Source organism: Rana temporaria, chromosome 11 (assembly GCF_905171775.1).
Source record: "Rana temporaria chromosome 11, aRanTem1.1, whole genome shotgun sequence".
In the NCBI taxonomy this organism is placed as follows: Eukaryota; Metazoa; Chordata; class Amphibia; order Anura; family Ranidae; genus Rana; species Rana temporaria.
The window spans coordinates 52,495,870-52,516,627 of NC_053499.1; the positions used below are offsets into that span (position 1 = coordinate 52,495,870).

At 43.0% G+C, this 20,758-nt stretch overlaps 1 protein-coding gene across 1 annotated transcript in view; it reads left to right on the forward strand.

Moving 5' to 3' along the window:
- Positions 1–20,758, forward strand: part of CRACR2B (calcium release activated channel regulator 2B) — a 70,429-nt gene that overhangs the window by 3,303 nt on the left and 46,368 nt on the right. The window contains exons 2-3 of the mRNA XM_040328521.1: positions 12,462–12,685; positions 14,320–14,431. Of these exons, the coding sequence (XP_040184455.1) occupies positions 12,497–12,685; positions 14,320–14,431 (301 nt within the window). The 5' untranslated portion in view covers positions 12,462–12,496. The remainder of the gene's footprint in view (positions 1–12,461; positions 12,686–14,319; positions 14,432–20,758) is intronic.

Here is a 20,758-nt window from a genome sequence, read left to right on the forward strand (position 1 = left end):
CTACGGCCCCGCCCCCCCCCCCACTAGCTGCTGGCCGGCCCAGCCACTGACTAGCCAGGAGGAGGAGACGCTGTGAGATGTCACTGGGCCCAGGCACTACCGTAGCTAGCGATCCGCGGGCCAGATTAAAAGGTCCGCCGGGCCGTATACGGCCCGCGGGCCGTAGTTTGCCCAGCTCTGGTTTAAACTGTCAGGTAGTTTGGTACGGATGCCATAATTCCATTTATTGTTAGTAAAACCTGGGTCAGTTTCCACTCTGCTCATATTAAAAATGCAAGTTAGAAAAAAATTGCTTCAAATACAATTAATTATTGACACAAATTCCACAATTTTGGAACTTTTTTTTCAAAATTAACAATTTTGCTTAGTATATCTCATAAAAGTATCGACATGTTCCAGTGATCCAACTTTTAAGTTGTTAGCTCAGCTAATACTTCTTCGATGTGTGCCAATTTACAAAGGTACAATTTTTTTTTTTTACACACGCTCTTTTTAATCCTGTGTAAAAGTTTATAGGAAACACACCTGTCCGCTCCGCCTCCAGACATTCACCTGACCATTTGGATACAGCCCAGCCTTATCTCTTGCTAAAGTTCAGCTATCATTCTCTGACCAAATATGATGCTGATCTCAACGTTGATGAGAGACGATATTTATGTATTTTTTTATTAATAAGTATATTTGCTTTGCAGATTTTAAACACCCATATCAGTGGACACATCAGACACACACACACACACACGCACGTTATTTCTTCAGAACTCTAGAGTTGCCATAATTTTTGTCTAAAGGAACTGTAATGTCCCTTTCTGCATTTTATATGTGTTCCTTTTGTATTGGCAATCCCCACTTTTTTTTTTTTTTATTCTTTAGGCACACTGATAAATAAAGCTTGTAATCAGTTGTTATTCCATTATGGATGTTTATTATGCACTGAATAAGAACAGAAAATGCTGAATGTACAGCAGTCTTGGGTCCATGTCACACTGCTCCCCTTTGTGGTGTTCTGAGGGGAAAAAATGAAGAAAATGCCACTGAAACTCCTAGCAATTTGTAGATTTCTGTTAAAAACTTTTTTTATTATTTATCTCGGGTGAGGAGAATTAACCAGCATAAAAACATGCGATTTGTAGTTTAGTTGATGAGCAATTGACTTTCTGTAGCATTTACAGCTAGAAAAAGAAACACTGCCTTCAGTAGGCCTTGTGCTACCCATCACAGCTGATGGCCCTGGTGTGCCATGATCCTGTATGTAGCTGCCTGGATAAGCATTATTCTTAACCACAATTGTGAGCCTGTACACAGCAAAAAATCGCCTGCTTCCTAGGAGGCACTGGGCAATCAACCAAAAATACACATGCACTGGAGCCCATATTCCAGGAATGGCTATCGCTACCTGATTCTTGCAGCCAGCCCCAGAACCAGTAATGCCTGGTACACACAATGAGATTATTGGACAAATGATCGTCCATTTTTTATTTATTTTTTGCATGCTAGTCTTATATCGAAAATAAAGAAGTTATTAAAGTTATGAAAATTCTCATATGAGAGAATAAAAAATTGAAAGCTATGTCATGTATTGGATTTGTATTGTATTTTTGGACAACAACTGTACTGATTAAATGAAAATGGTACTAGAAAAATTGTCATGCTTGGCAGCGGATGGTGAATCACTAAAGAAGGCTGCTGGAGTATGTTTATTTGAATGCTACAACAAAAAAGGTAAAGGGATATAAAAAAAAATACATTGGGGGTGGGTAAAGTTATCTTTAGCAGTTATTGTGGCCATAATAGCCATGACTTTTTTCTTCCGAACAATTTAGACTCCATTTAGATCACATTCAATCAAACTGAGACGATGGACCAGGGCAGGGTAGAAAATGTTGATCATTTTACATCACTAAGATACTGATATTACATGTTGGAAACAGAGATGCCATTGATAATGTACAGTCGTATGATTGTAACTTATCAATGGCATTTTTTTATGTATATAAATATATACAAACAATGCTTTCTTTTTTTTGTGGGGGGGGGGGGGGGGGTAGGCGGTGGCGGTGTTTTTTATTTTACTTTTTATTATTTTTACAATTTAACCTTTTAAGCCTGTATTTATTACAATTCTTTTTTTGTTTTTATCAACCCTATTGGGGGGGGGGGAGGCAGGAGGATTTGGTGAGATATTGGGGGTCTTAAAAAAAAAAATATATATATATATATATATATATATATATATATATATATAATGTATATATATATATGTATGTGTGTGTGTGTGTGTGTGTGTGTGTGTGTGTGTGTGTGTGTTTAATATACGCTAGCAAAAGTGTGCCCCTTTTCGTAAAGAGCAAAGGTGGCAATGAAAGTTGGGGGGGTTATGGCAGCTGTGGTGGTGAGAACAGGTGGTTTTAGGTGGTGGTGACAAGAAGTGGAGTGAGGAGGGTAGGGGAAGAGTGGTGAGGGTAAGAATAATTGGGAAGGGGAAAAGTGGTAAGGAAGGGCTGCGTAGAGTGGTGAAAGCAGTGAGAGTGTGACAAGGGCAGGGAAGATTGTTACGGGCAGGGAAGTGTGGTGGACAAGTTTTGAGGGTGAGGAGAGAGGGGTGTAGTGGGGGGGGGGATGGTTTTAAAATCTGTGTGGAATATGGCGTGTGGAGCAGACTGGTGGGAGAAGGGTTTACGGTCAACTGGTTAGAGCAGAGGTGGGAAGAGTTACAAGGGAGGGAGTCCAGGGTATGTGAGAGTGGCAGAGTACTGTGTGTGTGTGTGTGTGGGGGGGGGTGCAGAGTGGTGGGGGGGAGGTCAGAGCAAGGTAGAAGGATGTGGCAGAGTAGTGGTAGGGTCAGATTAAAAGCAGGAAAAGGGTTTGGCACAGTGTTGGGGAAATCTGAAGTGGTGTGAACGGGGGAGGGGGGGTGTTTGGGTTGTGTTTCACAAAATTGGTAAAGATGCCCACATGTACAGTACACAAATGTATCAAATTCAATATCTAGAGCAAACCCTAAACCAATTAAATACCACTGTGCTGGATGCATGTGCAGTTATAGTGTATGGTGTCTTCCTGTCCTAGACTCTCTTCTAAATTTTGATCATCAGATCAATATGGCTGCCAAATCCCCTGCATGCACTTTTGCAGAACATTATATGTATACATGTACAGTATATCGCCACCATAATAATTTTATACATGCAGCAGGGAAACCAAAAAAATCACATGGAACTGTCAGTACGTCATTTTATTGAAGACAAAAAAACTTTTTTTCCTCTTTACAATGCTTTATACTTTATCATTTTTGACATGGAAATGGTTTCACTAACTTTCTGTGTGTGTGTGTGTGTGTGTGTGTGTATATATATATATATATATATATATATATATATATATAATATATATATATATATACCTAAGCTGTCCTAGCTCAGCACTGTTGTGATCGCTATATATTTATGACCACAATGAACATAAGAGGAAACATGAACTCCATCGTACATCCCGTGTTCTTTAATACTTAGCCCAGGTTCACACTGGGCTGCGGGAATGAAGCCGTGCGAGTTCAGCTGAACCTGCACGATTTCACTCCCGCTTGTCAGTCTCGATTTCTGACACCGATGCCAATGTAAATCGCAGGCCGAAATCGCAAATGGTAGTACAGAAACTACTTTTTAAAATGGGTGCAGCGTCGCACTGATTAGTGCTGTGCCATTGCGGCAAATGCCGCGATTTGACATGTCAAATCGCACCAGTGTGAACCAGGGCTTATGGATCGAGAGTATATTGCAAGCCTCCCTGAATTTTGGCATTCAAAAATGTCAACTGTGTTTGAAAATACTGTATATAACATTTTCAGTTTGTTGACTCATCAGAAGAGGCCAATGTCCCTCAACAGATTCTGAGAAACTTTCCAAAACTGTGTTTGCTTTCCTTGACCAAATACACACAGTGATACTGTGACAGCAGTGCTGGGGACATGATGTATAGGCCATTCAGAATTTATTAACTCATTTAATTCCAGAGCTGGGATACAATTTTCTCCAATTTTTAATTCTTATGACTAAGCTTGATATGGATAATTGCTTCAATTCTTAATTTTTTTTGAGTCCTCCATACAGTAGTTTTATTATCGGACCCTGCCACTATATTAATTTGTTTCAACTTTCTTTAACATTGTAACAACACTGTTGGTTTTGCAGTGAAATTCCACAGCAGCGTTGTCACCCTTTTGGACATGGAAGTTTAAACCATATGATCTAGAGCTAACCATTTAAAGATCCCTCCATCAGTTTTATATGTTTGTCCCAACCCATGTAATTTTGTTTTGCTGGACTGCTTGGTCTGCATGTAAATGTGGAGCAACAATTTGATTTAAAGGCAAGTGAAATGTGGAAAGAGAATTTTATATACTTAATATCATGATTACAGTAAAACCTTGGTTTGAGAGTAACTTGGTTTGAGAGCGTTTTGCAAGACCAGCAAAATGTTTTAATAGATTTTGCCTTGATATACAAGCGATGTCTTGATATAAGAGTAGCGTCATGTCGCAACCGTGTATAAAAAAGAAGAGAGGAGCCTCTAAGTGTAGCAATATGGTTACATTTAATGAAGGTACAACATTTAGCAACTTATTGCTACACTTAGAGGCTCCTCTCTTCTCTTTTTTATACCCTGTAAAAAATGCCTTTATATACAAGTGCTTTGGATTACAAGCATGTTTCTGGAACGAATTATGCCCGCAAACCAAGGTTTTACTGTACATGTAATAATCCCCTACAAAACCCGTGTACTATTCACTATCTATTTCTCATAAACCATTGGCTCCTTTCCTTGCTGATTCACACTAGGGGAAACAGGCAGTAAAGCCTTACGGCTTCACTGCCCATTTCCTACTTCGCATGCGCGAGTCTCGCGCCGACTTGTGAATGGGCGGCTGCTCTCTGAGAACACACACAGTTCCCAGAAAGCAGCGCGCCCCATTCACTAGGAGAAGATGAAGAAGACGACGGACCGAGGCTACGGAAGAGGCAGATTCAGAACTTCTGTATAGCAACAGGTATTTCGGGTGAGTATAAATTTTTTTTATTTTTTTTATGATTTCTGGGCAAATGTTTTTTTCCTGGGTGGAACTCCACTTTAAAAGAGAAGTATGTGTTTTTTTTTTTTTTTTAGAATCATACTTACCTAGGTGGATGGAGCATGGATCCGATGCTGCATCTGTCCCCCGGCGCCTCTGCACTGAGAACCAAGCGATTAAACATTGCTGGTTGCTCAGTTTTGACAGTTCCCCGAGCAGAGAGCTGTAGACTGTCAGTCCCAGCTCTCTGCTCTGCTCCCTCCTTGCTCGTTGGCGCGCTGAGCTGTGGAGGGGAGGGGCGACCTGCTCAGTCTCTCAGCGGTTTGCTGAGCATGGTGTCAGTCCAGGCACCTGGCGTATCCAGACTACCATTGTCGGGATGATGCGGTATCAGTAACTGATAACTCCGTTACATCAGCAGAGAGTGGACTTCAGCCCGCTCTCTGCTAAAATGGGTCACAGGAGTGCAAAAAGAATTGCACTCCTGTAAACCATAGAAGAAGTTCAGCCAAACGAGCTTTGGCTGGACTTCTCCTTTAAGGACCATTGGTCTCTGTAAAAATCCACAATAACTTTTCACATGTAATGGTACCCCCATAGGGGCTGCTGATTATTGTGGTCCACCTGTCACCCTGCCCCAGCCTGGCATTCACTTCCCAGTCACGCTTGAGACATGGAACAGTCTGTATGTATGTTTTGTATTTTATTGAGGGATTTTGAACTTGGAGAGGATAAGAAAAATTATGAGATGGGATGGTGTTCATCAGGGAATTAGGTGAGAGTGGTTTGTTCTCCTGGTATCCCTGTGCACTTAGTAGATATCGTGGGAACAGATTGACCCTGATCACACGTACACACTGTAAACAACATATAAGAAACTGCAGGTTTTACCAAGACTGGACAGTGTATAAAAGTGAGGGTTCTAGGAGAGGGAAGAACAGGGGGAAGGAGGGCCAAAAATAATATTTAAAGATAGGGTGGGGAATGACCCAAGGGTAGTTGGGCAAGGTGAACAGGCTTGTCTCTAAGTGGACATCAAGGTGTGTAATTCTGGAGAGAACAAAGTCCTCTTCTCAGTTTTTACATAAAACCGCACTGGAGGAAAGCTGCATATTAAATATCATAAGGAATATCTAAAGCCAAAACCTTTTCTTATAGGTTTGGATAGTGTAGGGAATGATTATTAACCCTGTCAGGTGATCTTTGCCGTCCATATCCCATTGTGGAGATTTCCTTTCACTTCTTGTCTTAGAGACATATCAATAAATCATTGGAAATCTCTTCAAACTGGAAGATTCACTCCCACCTCCTGTTCTAGTAAGAAGTGTTAACAATTTGGTTTACTCATAACCTACCTATCTGGTGACTGACTGTGGTAATCAAGCCTAACCGAAAGGGTGAATCCCTCCAGTAGGCACACAGCCAGTAATAAAAACCCTTTACAAGGGTGGTAATTTTATTTCACCTAGGCTTGGATGTTCTCTTTCGTATGTTGAGGCTATGAAGGATGTGTGGGTGCAATTGTTCTTTAAAGGTTAATTCACTAAATAGGGTTTGACTACAGATTTCTTGTGGGCAGGCCACATACATCCTATTAATTTGGAGCGCCTATTGAAATAGCTGAGCAGTGCTATGTAATGAGTTATGGGTACTGGAATAAATGTAGGGTTTTGTTGAAAATGTGCTGGAAAGGTAAATATAGTCCTTTTTCTGAATTTAAGAATAGAAATTCATGGCAGTGACTTTTTTATTACGTGTGTCCTGGACCTTTTGCGTGTCAGAGGGCATGTTTCCACATCACTTTGTATGTTTTGTATGTTGTTCACATGGTATCTGAACAATGCTTTCTATTTTTTGTTCCATGTTAATGTATGGAAAGCAACGGTAAATGTTGTCCTAACTAAAGTCCTGTCACTGTTTAAACAAATGACACTTCTGTGTTTGTTGTCTAAGAATAATAGAATGTGATTTTCCAAAGTACAGGTGGATGTGGTAAGAGCTGGTAAACACATCACAGGTACCTTAGCACAGATTCATCTGACGTGTAAATCTGATTATTTTGTTAAACCTTGGCCTGATCTGGGTCAGTTGCAGTGGATTATTTATTTATTTAATTTTTAATAGAACAACCAATTTTTTAAAAGCTGAAACATGGACTATTATTGATTTATAGTTATAATAGACATCAGGGCTAGAGTAAGGAAATTGAGGCTTATCATGTAGAAAGCAGAATCTTGTTAAACAATTATTGCAAGCAATTGATTGGTTTATGTGAGTAAGGCAGGCCTACCCAATATTTATAGGTAATATGCTGGTTTGAAGTGTTTTTGTAATGTCATAATGTCATCAGGGCTGGATTTCTGCATAACCAGTACAGGCCACAAACTAGAGGGGCAGGGATGCCATCCACATGGAATCTTTTTCTGTTTCAACCTTATTTATGCCAGCACCCAGTCATCAACCAGTCTTGTTGGTAACACCTTCCTGTGTGTACCTTTTGCTGGTGAAACTGCATACTGGGTACGTACACCTAGAATTGAACTTTAAGCATAACACCGTGAATTTTTGGGTACAGATCTTGGTGCCTTTAGCAAATATTCAAAGAGAATATTTGAGGCTGGAGCTGAGGTCAGTTGAGGCTATGAGATCTTCTAGTCACCACTTATAGGTGCAGAGCTGGCAAACAGTTTTTTAGCTTTTATATTGCCAGCCTTTGCATTAAGCTTAAAAAAAACGAATTTGACAATAAGAAAGCCATTGCTGGAAAAAAATTGAAACACACATTTGAGGTTTGTCATAAGCCATGTTGGAGTAATGTTATATGTGAAAACGGGTGCTTTGGTCTAATGAAAATTGAGTTGGTATCATGTTTTGGATGCTTTTCATTAGCAGAGATTGTGAAACTGGTCAGGGTTAAGGGCAAGATGGTTGGAGCAAAGGAAGTGAATACAGAAAGGGATAACATTCTGAGTTTAAACTTTGATTTGTATAACATATCTACGACTTCCAATTTTTTAGAAATTAGGCATTGGAAGTCATTAAGTATACTGGTAAATTTGGCTTGAAACCATTCTGCAACTATGCACGCAACTGACTGTACCTGAATGCCTTTTCTTAGCAAATGCAAGGACCTGTTTAGCTAATCGGAATTTAAAGTGGTAACTTTTGTGCTGAATATTGTTGTGTTATGACCCTTGAGTGTGGAGCACATCCATTGTCATTATTGAAAATAGTTTGGAGTAATATTCACCCCATTATGTGAATTTATAAATAAACAAGCTTAGTAGAACCGGGATTATGGTAGCACTATTAAACTGTAAGGCCTCATTTAGACTTGTACTTGGAGGGTGGCAAAAAGCCACGGTTGAGCTGCATTTTTTGCCTCCTGCTAACTACCCCCTTAAGTCTCAATTAGCAGCAGGCAGGGGGGTTTTACATGCCACGTCCACAATGCTTTGCTTCGTGCCCGTGGCAAAGTTGTAGCGATTGGCAGGCATCAAGCCTGTCTACCACTACTGAAGAATGGGAGGGGGGGGGGGACATTTTTGACACATGTTATGTCAATAGTCTTTTTCTTCCAGGCGTTTTGTTCCCAATATACAAGATTTAGGTTTTCTTCAATAACGTGAAGTTTATTCTTCAAGACTGACAAGCAAAACGACAATGCTTACATAATTACAGCTGGTAACACATGGCAAGATGGTAATTCAGATGGTTTCAGAAGGAGGATCTCTGCTGGGTTTCCATAGTGAAAGCTTCCTGCTGGGTGGCCATCCTACCCCCATCTCCCTGCAGGGTCGGGTGACCCCGAGGTCCTAGCTAGCTACTCAAACCACATGGATTCTTATACTGTTCTAAAAGCCGAGCTAAGCATATTTACTTTTAGAATAGCTCCAAGAAAGGTGGTGAGGCTACTGTCACAAACATAACACCCACTTGTGTATATTAAGTAACATATCTCCACCCATTGTCTTGATGTAGAACTCCAGAACTCCAAAAATACATGTAACCTACAACAGATGACCTTTCTCTTTCCTCATCAATCTTCAAAATTACCATGTTTAAATATTGATTCTCAGAAACTTTTATCACATAAAATAGTAATAAATTCAAAATCTACCAACTACACATTCAAGTCAATAGGGGAGCACCACAAAATGCCCCACAATGGTTGGGACGTATTTGTCAGCAAAAATAACATTAAAACAGGTGGTGAGGAGGCATCGCATGGCTTCCTCACCTCCTGCCAGTAGCCTCTTGAGCACAATCCAAGTGTGGATCAGGCTTTAGAGGCAAGGAGATTTAGATGCATGTCTAAATCTACCCTAAGAATGTTGGTGTTATTCAGAAGATGGAATGTGACAGTGAAATGTGCTCTAAATGTATGTAAAGCCAAAACACTTTTTTTATTCTTGGAAAAAAAGATGGGATTGTAGGATAGGAACTTTTCTCTTCACTTTCTGTCCTGCAAATTCTACAGGAAGAGAGAGGATAACTTTTTTTAATATGAGGGAAATCCAATTTTACACAGTTGTCACAGGAACAAATGTCCCTATTGGGAATATTTCCCTTTAATTCCTGTGCTGGGGGCAATTCAAAATTTAGCATTTAGCCTCACTTTCATTATACATCACATTGGGACAATTGGAGAAATTAAATCCCCCTAACAGGGGGCCACATACAGCACCTAAACCTGAGCATTTTATGGGGAAACCTTCACAATTATGTGCAGACCCAATTGGCAGAAAAAAGATTTTAGTTGTGGAAACTAAAAATTGTGGTAAGACGTGGCTGTGAGAGACAGGCAAGTATGCATAGGTCGGAGGAAGAGGGGCAGAGAAGATAAGCGTACTTTGTGTAAAAGTGTACCTATTCTTTAGTTGCAAATGGGAGAATAGAAGTAGCTATGGATCAGCAGTTGGGTCCTCAAAGGGGTCTGATAAACAGTGTGGAACATGGATAAAACAAATCTTTTTTCATTTTATATTAGGGAAGGGCTATAACTCCATTGGGGATATCTCCCTTCACTTCCTGGCCCATAGTAAACAGGAGGGGAAAGTAAATCCCTCCAAAGTGAGGGGATCCATGGTTGTCAGTACAACTAGTGTGCTCACTGGAGGATATCTTTGACCTTCACTCACAGTAATAGTGGTAAACAGGGCATATAGAGATTAACTTGCTTACGCTGGGGAGTGCAAAATCCGGTGCAACTCTGCATAGAAACCAATCAGCTGTCAGGTGTTGTTGCCAAAGCTTAATTGACCAAGCAGAAGTAAGAAGGTGATTGGCTACCATGCCCAGCTACACCCAATTTTGCAATCTCCAATTTAAGCAAATCTCCCCCATAGGGTGAATCTCCTTACTGGGGGGGGGGGGGGCGACAAAGACTGCAACAAAAACCTGACAGGTGTTCTAATCCCTCTCCGCTATTTAAACCATCAAAAAAAAACGTTGTCTTTAGTTTTAACCAGGTGCGTATCTAGGGTATGGCAGCCATGGAAAGTGCCATGGGCGCCATATCAAGGGGGCGCTGGTGAGTGGCTGGGCAGCAATGCACTTACCAGGGTCTGATGGTCTTTTCTTCCCTCCAGGCTCTCGAGCATAGGCTGGATCTCCTTTTCAGCACCTTTGGTAATGGACAATGGCAGTGCTGCAAATGGGACTATTTCTCATTTCTTACTCCTGTGAGTGCAGTCACTGGTCGTGGAGTAAGCAGGCAGCTGCATTTCCCGATGCTACCTCTATAGTTCCGGCTACAGCAGCCCTGACAGCTGAATATCACTCCTCCGCCAGCTGTCAGGGATGCTATAGCCAGGACTATAGCGGTGGCATCAGGCCGGTGTATTTCTCGACAGGACACCTGGACTGTGGACTCAGTCAGGAGGTGTCTCCTCACATGACTTCTGGCTCATGGGTCCTATCAGTGCAAAAACAGAGCCCGGCCACCTGCCCAGCAGGAGGGACGGCTGTACTGCCAGTGCCTTATGCTGAGACTGATCCTCTTGATTAAGATGCAAGCAAATTTTTCATGCTTTCCCCTCTCCCTGCAGGCCATGGCTCCTTTGTAGTCTAAATCATATTTTTTTGGGGGCCCCATGAGATCTAATACAGGGGCCCAGGAGGCTGTAAAATGGATGGATTATTTTTTCTAATTCGGCTTGCTGGAATATCAACTCCTCCCCGCTTGTATGTAGTTAATGGCAATAAAGGCTCTCCGATTTCATCTGGTCGGATTGGCAGCGCACAAAGAAGCAACATCAGTTTCGCCCTCTCCTCTGTGACAACTGAGGCCATAAATTATGAACATTTCATCACTTCCAGTATTGGTTCTGCATTTACCTGGCTGGTACCAGCTAAGAAAGTAGCCAATAAACCTTGGAGGGCAGAGGAGGGACCAGGGGTCTAATAAACCCCAGATTTCTCCATAAAGAGGGTATGTCACTACCCAAGGTATCACAAGGGATGATAAATATCACTTGAAGACAGCTGAATTATTTTTTGAGGTTAGGACAGGGCCAGGGGTGGGGTCATGGGCCCCATCAGGTAGGCTGTAGGGAGCCCCATGAAATCTAACAGCGGCCCTGGTCTCTGGTAAGGGGGTAGTGGGGGCACAGACTCTGGCAGTGGCTGGGTTTGTGCAGCACTGCAGCAGGCAGGGAGAGAGGGTGTCCTCTTGTATATTGGTGCAGTCATCATTCTCAGTCACACTGTGTGTTGGGGACTGGGGAGCAGCAGAGAAATATGAGCACAGCCTACTATGCTGGAATTTGTAGTCCCATGGAGGTGGGGAAATGCTCACACATACTGTGGAGATAGGGCTGGTCATATAAAGTAAAAGACTCTGTGCTGTTACAGGGCTGCCATGGCTTACCTGACCCCTGTCTAGAAATACGGTACTTATTGTCTGGCACACTGATTTAAGGGGGAACTCTGCAGAATCTGGGGTAAAGGGGAACGCTGATGTAAGTGGGATCTCTGGACTCTGTGATAACCAGATACCCCCTACATCCCAATCCGCAGAGAATCCCTTTGTGTCAGAGCCCCCCTTACAGCGTAAATAAAGATGACACCAGAGACCACAACATTCTTTAGATCAGATTTCCCAGTGTGAAGGGGAACTCTGTGGATTCCGATGTAAGGTGGGCTCTCTGGGAACTCTAAGGGGGAACTGTGATATAAGATGTAACGCTATTGACTGTGGTGGAAGGGGTAATTAAAGAGCTTAAATTGTAGTTTTTTTTTTAAGGTTATCTGAAAGATGGGTTTCAAATGTTTTGACAGGGGTGCAGTTTCAGTGCTTGCCATAGGCGCCATTTTCACTAGATAAGCCTCTGGTTTTACCTAAACCTTTAAAATGAATTTGCATTGTGATAAATGTTTATTTTCTTTACAGAAGTCCGCATACCCCCTCCCTCCAATCCTGCAGACATGGAACATCTGGGCACCCCACCAAGGTGCTCCCCCTGTCTTAGAGGAAGGAAAGGGTATAAAGCGCCAGTGATATCCTCAGCATCTCCTTTGGTCAGAGAGCCTGAAGAAATGATGGGAAAAGCCACGGAACTCTTCCAGCTCTGTGATAAAGAAGAGAAAGGGTTAATAACCAAACGAGATCTACAGGTAATTTAGCCACTTAAAATATGTGCTTACCCCAAAGAGGATCCTTTAAATTTATTGTGGCATCAGTGGACTTTTGAAAATATAGCCTACAAGCAAAATCAGGCAAGTTGATGTTTCCATGTTGGCACACAATTGTTTCCTTTTTTAACAATTTGATAAAACCCAGTGGAAAATAAGGTTAGTCATCAAAAAGGTTTGCTGATCATTGAGTGATCTAAAATTAGTCTCCTTCTTGTTGCATTCCTGTCTATAGGCTAAAACAGGAGTTTCTAAACTATGACCCTCCAGTGTCCAGTTGTTCAGACACTACAATTCCCATCATGCCCAGTCATGTCAATGTGACTGTTATACCGCGTACACACAATCGTTTTTCGGGTTGTAAAAAATTATGTTTTTCAGGCTCTAGAAAAAACAAAGTTTTTTTTCAACCCGATCATTAAAACGGCCTTGTCTACACACGATCGTGAAAAAAAAATGTACTAGCAAAGCGCGGTGACGTACAACGCATACGACGGCACTATAAAGGGGAAGTTCCATGTGGATGGCGCCACCCTTGGGACTGCTTTTACTGATTTTGTGTTAGTAAAAGTTTGGTGAGAGACGATTTGCGCTTTTCAGTCTGTTACAGCGTGATGAATGTGTCATCTCCATTACGAACGCTAGTTTTACCAGAACGAGCGTTCCCGTCTCATAACTTGCTTCTGAGCATGCGTGGGTTTTTCACGTCGTTAAAGCCCACGCACGATCATTTTTTACAACCTTAAAAACGACAACCTTAAAAACGTTGTGAAAAAATAGAGCATGTTTGAATATTTTTTTTGCCCATTTTTTAGAACCCGAAAAATGCTCTGAAGCCCACACACAATCGTTTTTAATGACATAAAAAAATACGTAATTTTTTACCACCCGAAAAACTATTGTGTGTACGCGGCATCAGAGTTTTACAATGCCTCATTGGACATGTAGTTCAGCAACAGCTGGAGGGCCGTAGTTTGGAGATCCCTGGGCTGAAATATCGTTCTCTTGAGTCTGCATATGATACTGCCTTGTACAATGAATGAATCAATGAATGAATGAATGACTTGTATAGCGCAACGCATGCGAACTGAATCGCCTCTGGTCGCTTTTTCCAGCCAGTATCTACTTGGCTGGTGCGGTCATTTTTACCCCGTAGGATCATGACACGCTAGGGACACACAGTCATACACACATATATACATATATACTGGGCCAATTTGGACGAGATCCAATTTTACCTACCAGCATGTCTTTGGAGTGTGGGAGGAAACCGGAGTACCCGGAGGAAACCCACGCAGGCACAGGGAGAACATGCAAACTCCAGGCAGATGGTGTCGTGGTTGGGATTCGAACCAGTGAACCTTTTGCTGCTAGGCGAAAGTGCTACTCACTGCACCAATATGTCCATTATATTTGCATTAGATAAAAAGCAATCCAGCAAATTTACTTTGAATGTTGAAACTATTTGTGAGCTTTGAATTTTCATTTAATGATTGTGTCAAAATATCCATAATCACCATATCTGTACACTAACTTCATAAACCTTCCCATAAATAGTTTTCCTTTAATGGCCTTTCATAGTGTCCTCAAAAGCTTTCATTTTTGTTTTCTTGCAGCAACTGCAAAATGAACTTCCGCTCACTCCTGATCAATTGGAAGCTGTATTTGACAGCCTGGACCAGAGTAATAATGGTTACCTCACTCCTGTGGAGTTCAGCATGGGTCTTGGTAATGTTACAATTCATTCTAAGAATCTCTTTATTTTTTATAAAATGTTTTTGTGTTGACCTGTTGTGTCCAAAGTAGCCTTAACCGCGTACGTCCCCTTTAAGATGCGGCATTGCGGGCGTGCGCGCCGCAGCGAGCTCCATGAGTCCGACCACGGGTCCTGTGGACACGATGTCCGCGGGGATACCCGCGATCGTCTCACGGAGAGGAAGAATAGGGAACTGCTGATGTAAACAAGCATTTCCCCAGTCTTCCTAGTGACAGAACACTGATCACAGCTCCCTGTAATTGGAAGCGGTGATCAGTGTCATGTCACGCACAGCCCATCCCCCCTACAGTTAGAAGCACTCCCTTGGACACACTTAACCCCTTCAGCGCCCCCTAGTGGTTAACCCCTTCGCTGCCAGTGTCATTTTTACAGTAATCAGTGCATTTTTATAGCATCGATCGCTGTATCAATGACAATGGTCCCAAAATTGCATCAAAAGTGTCCGATGTGTCCGCCATAATGTCGCAGTCACGATAAAAATAGCTGATCACCGCCATTACTAGTAAAAAGAAAATTATTAATAAAAATGCCATAAAACTATCCCCTATTTTGTAGACGCTATAACTTTTGCGCAAACCAATCAATAAATGCTTATTGCGATTTTATTTTATTTTTTACCAAAAATATGTAGAAGAATACGTATCATCCTAAACTGAGAAAAAAAAAGCGTTTTTTTATATATTTTTTGGGAATATTTATTATAGCAAAAAGTAAAAAATATATATATATTTTTTTTTTTAAATTGTCGCTCTATTTATGTTTATAGCGCAAAAAATAAAAACCACCATTCTGCCTATGAACATAACGATCAGTGGGTACCGGTGATTGGCTCCCATACCCAGAAATACAGGATCACGTATATACGTGATCCTGCGCAGTGCGACTAACCTGTAGCAGTAAATCTGCCATTAGGCGATCAGCAACTGGTTAACATCAGCATTATGATAACTCACAGGCAGCAGGCGCTTTATCATAGCTCTGGCTGGCTCTGTCACAGTGTGTCACATAACATGGCTACTGGGTGTTGATTTTGTTAACTTCTGACCAAGTTAACAAAATCCGCACCCAGCAGCCATGTTATGTGACAGAGCCAGCCAGAGCCATGATAGAGTGCCTGCTGCCTGTGAGTTATGATATGATCCATTATGCCAGAGAGACCGACACAGTTTAATGTAGTCTATTCTCAGACACCCCTAAAGCACACCTGTGTTGAAGTCTTGAAGGCACTGGCAGCCCCACAATCGGATCCGTTTCCCCTCTGTTCCTGCTGCTGGACGCCGTCAGCTGAGTAAAGCTGCCTCTCTCTGCCTGTCACCGCTGCTGCCCAGCCCACACAGCCTCTCAAGTCTCACCCTCTGGGCCCCGGCTACCACTGGGTGGAGAGTGGAGGAAGATCACTCTGGCAGGGAAGGCAAGGAGATAAACAGGCAGGCGGCTGGCCAGGACTTGAGCCAAGGCAGAAGAACATGCGAGCGGAGCTGAATGGGCATTGGGCATGCCCCCGAAACAGAATAAATGGTCCCACCGCTTCAACCAGCACATGATCATCAGAAAGGGGCACAGATAATGGAAAAAATACACCCCCTAAGCTAGCAGGTGCAGTGGAGCAGGGGGTTTATTTTTTTTTTTTTTTTTAATTGAGCACTGACTGTCTTTGAAATTGCCCCAGCCCCTGTTCAAATCCAATCTGGGGACAAAACCGGGGACAGACTTGGTCCGGGGACTGCCAAACCAGGGATGTCTGGTTACACCTCTGCAACTAGCTTATGGTTATAGGATTGTAAACTTAACTTTTGCTGCTGCTTTCTCTTCCCCCTGGCCATAGGATCCCCCCCCCCCCTCCATCTGCTGCTGCCTACCTGTGGATTCACTTCCCTGTAACAAAAACTAAAGGCCCTATGAGACAGCACACTTGGCCAGTAGCTCCAATGCATACTGCACAAGCTCTGGCCAGTGGCTGAGCCTGGACACCAAATAGTCCATGGAGTCCTCATTTCTGATGCCGCGTACACACGATAATTTTTCAGCCTCTAGAAAAAGTTTTTTTCAACTTCATCATTAAAATGGCGTTGCCCACACACGATCGTTAAAAAAAAAATGCTCTAGCAAAGCGCGGTGACGTACAACATGTACGACGGCACTATAAAGGGGAAGTTCCATGCAGATGACGCCACCCTTGCTTTTGCTGATTTCGTGTTAGTAAAAGATGATTCGCGCTTTTCAGTCTGTTACAGTGTGAAGAATGTGCTATCTTCATTCCGAACCCTAGTTTTACCAGAACTCCTGTCTCATAACTTGCTTCTGAGCATGCGCGGATTTTTCACGTCGTTAAAGCCCACACACGATCATTTTTTACAACCCGAAAAACGACATTGTTTAAAAACGTCGTAAAAAAATAGAGCATGTTCGAACTTTTTTTTTTTTTATCGTTTTTCAGAACCCCGAAAAATGCTGTGAAGCCCACACACGATTGTTTTAAATGACATTTTTAAAAAACTTCGTTTTTTACAAGCCGAAAAATGATTGTGTGTACGCGGCATGAGAGTGTCAGCATCAGCCCAAACCAGCATGTATGTGGTTAAGACCCAGCTGCAAGCATTTTAAAAAAGGCTCTGAAAAGCAACACTGAAGCAGCTACCACCATTGCTTCTCCTTTCAGGGATCAGAGGATTAGAGGCATGTTGGTCATCAGAGGGGATTCTGTCACCATCAGGCAATCTGACAAAGAGGTTCTTCTAACACAAAAAATCCGCTTTTTGGCCTCTGGGATGGTGACACTAGAATGCCCATTTTACACATATATACCAGGGATCTAATAGAGAGGTCATCCAATATTGGTCTCTGTCTTTGATGACCCAAAATGGCTCAAATGTCTTGACATTTGAGCATAAAAGATCTCATTTGCCACAAATTGCCTGCAGCAGTAGACCTTGGGTACTTGGTTTTGCTGAGGAAAACCTTGTCCTTAATAAATCTCACCTGCATACAATACCTTGGGATCGGGAGGTTTTAAAACCTCTCCCTTAAAGCCTGCACCACTTCCTCCTCCTTGATGCCACCAGCACCCTGACCCTCCATCCTTTATTCATCATCAGCCTCTCCGGCTGCCTTTGCCTCATAGGGATGGAGGCAGTAGGCAAAAGTTCCTGCTGTCCCTGTGACAGCAGTAAGTTGTGCTCCTTATCTGTCTCCTGCTATGCCTCCGGTGCCTTGTCTATCAAGCTAGCTTGTGTGTACTTCAGGAGGGGCACAAGATTTATTTTATCACTAATTTCCGCTCTTTTATGGCTCACTATTTTGGTTGCCTAATGGTGCCCAAATGCTGCACACATACTGAATGATAATAACCCAAGCTTCTCAGAGTTGGTCCTCATACCATAATTACCCAGGTACTTATTGATGGCATTCTGCTTCTGGTGCAGCCTCTACAGCATTGCCATTGCTGAGTTCCATTTGTGGGCGGTTGGCAGGCAGCTGATGTTGGTGCTACTTTTCTGCCTGGTCAGCCATGTCTAGGTATGACAGCCTAAAGTGGCCATAAACCATTCTGGCCTAATGAAGAACCTTGGGAAGAAGTCAGTTAATTTTATGATGACCTATTGCACCACCAGACTGAGGATCTGTGCCAGGCAAGGTACGTGTCTTTAAAAGATGGGAGCACCACACCGGCTTGTATAGTCACTTAAAAGAAGATTTTTATTTATTTTTTTACAACAGCCAACGTGTTTCAGGGACTCAGCACTCCCCCTTTATCATGGCTAAAAACTAGATAATTGAGATAATTATATATCTTTTAACGCATTTTAAGAAATGCTTGTATTTTCTCTATCGTCTAGTATTTAGTGCTGATAAAGGGGGAGCACTGAGCCCCCGAAACGTATTTGCTGTTGCAAAATAAATGTTTTTTAAAGGACTATATAAGCTGGTATGGCACTCCAATCTTTTCAGCAACTTCCTCGGGGGGTCCAGCAAGATCCCACAGTTGCTGGTAAGCAGCCTCTAGGACCGCAAACCACCCATTGCATTATAATGCATCTCCATAAGGTTCAGTTACATCACAAAGAATTCAAGGTACATGTGTGCTTTTTTTTCCCCCCAGGTGAAGGGTGGGCAGCAGATAAGTGTGATTGTTACACACAACCTTGCCTGACTGAAAATGGCATGGGACCAGCTACATGTCAACCCTGGCCTGGAGAGCTGCCAACAGCTCTGACCCAGGCCCCAACTGGTCGGCAAACCAGAGCAGGAACTGCAACTCAAAGAATCCCCCCTACTTGCAAGGACAGGATCTGCCAAGGCGAGGCAACGGGACCAGTGACCCACGATAGTGTGTGGAATTTTTAAAACATCCAGCGATGTATATACAGAGATGGACATAATTCCTCCAATAGGAAGTTGAGAATAAGTGACCGCCCTTGCATGCCATATGATGTTGCCAACATCCCTGGTATAGATATATAGCACAGAGTACCCCCTGTTACTAGTTGGACTTTACAGGCAAACAATGGAACACAGAATGTTTTTTTGTACAAAACGGATAAAAGACAAATGTATAACATCACCAATGATAAAAACTTGCAGTCCGCAAGTTGTGTGTCAAAGGAGGGCATCGGTGTCGCTGCTGTCCTATGACACACAATTTGCGGACTGCACTACGTGTAAGTGTTCCCAGCATATTGTACCTGTCTGGGTATCAACATCAGAACAATCCCATCTATGGCTGCCAATTCCAGGGACACCTGTGTGGAACAGTGGGGGCCCATTACTCACCTGATCCCTGTCACCTTTGGGGCTCAGGGTGTCCTCCCGTTGCATAGCTATTGTGGCTTGCCACACGGCAACTGACTGTCAGTTCTAAATATTGTGACTCCTATGTATCCGTTTCCCTGATGAAGGGACACAACTTGTCCCGAAACATGTTTGGCCTCTATGACCACTGCATGGAATCGACTACAGTCACTCTTATGTGTTCTCACATTTTTATGTAGTGCCTGGTTACTTCAGAACAGGTGCTAGTGTAAATTTAGAGGGGGTCAGAGAGTTAAGTGACTCTGACCAGGTTAATCTGTTTAAATTTGGAGCCTCTGTCCCAGCTTTGGCTGTGCTGTGGGTTCATGCTGTCGTTTCTGGGGTACTGGTCAAACCCCAGGCCGACAGGTAGCAGCAGCGGAGTCAAGGGTTTGAATGCTTTTTCCCGGAAACCTATTAGGAGGAGGCTTCCTCGCTGTGCATGCTGGGGCGGGATATATATGGGGCAGATGCCATTATCTTGGGTTCTTCTTCCCGTGTGGTGCCCACCTTCAGGGTAGCCATTCCACGGCACCCTGGGCTATGGCCTTCCGGGCCGTGGTGTGCGTGCTACGCAGTGATCCTGGATGCGGGACCACGTTGGCCCGGAGCATCTGATCTGCCGCTGGGGCCCAGTAACCGACTGGGTCCCCAATCTGCTGAGGTCCTGAGCTGTCCGTCCTGCTGGAGGAAGCTGTCCGGTGGAGAGTCTGCCTGAGGAGTGCCAAGAGAGACTGGTGTTCCAATAGGGGCCAGACCATCCATTGGGGACCAGGAAAACCGGGTACTGAGAGGCTGGATGTTGGTCGCCTAACCAAAACTACCTGAAGGAAATCCGGGTGTTGAATTCTAATAGAGAGGCTTCGGGACCATTTTGTTTCTTCAACCATTGGGAGGGTCTGTGGCAGAGACTTGGCCCCCAAGTTCTGAGTGACATTCTGGCTGCCAGGCTTGTGAGAGAGGCCTGTCCAGGTGCGCTAAACCCATTCCGCCTGGAGTGGCGAAGTAAAGTATTGTGAAAGCAGGACTGTTTCCCCATATGCAGTTACACCTGGTATGCTATTTTCTATTTGCTATCCCTTCACCTTTCAACTGTTTGATTGTTTTTACCCGGCTGGGTAATAAAGCACAGAAAAGACACCTGTTGAGTAGACATTCCATTTACTACAACTCTCATCAAGTACCCTATAGACGGCGGAGATACAGAGGTAACATGCCACCCAAAACAAACCAGCAGCTCCTTCGGGATGTTATACACCAGTCTTTTATCTGCTTTGTACAATAAAATTCTGTTTTCAATTGTTTGCCTGTAAAGTCCCACTAGTAGTGGGGGTTACTCTGTTCTATATATCCAATAGGAAGTTGCAGCCTTGGATAGGTGATGGATGGTCCAACTTAAAGCGGTGGTTCACCCTAAAAACTACTTTTTCTAATTCCACTGCCCCCCCACATTACAATCCGATTAAGGCTCTTATTATTTTTTCATTGCT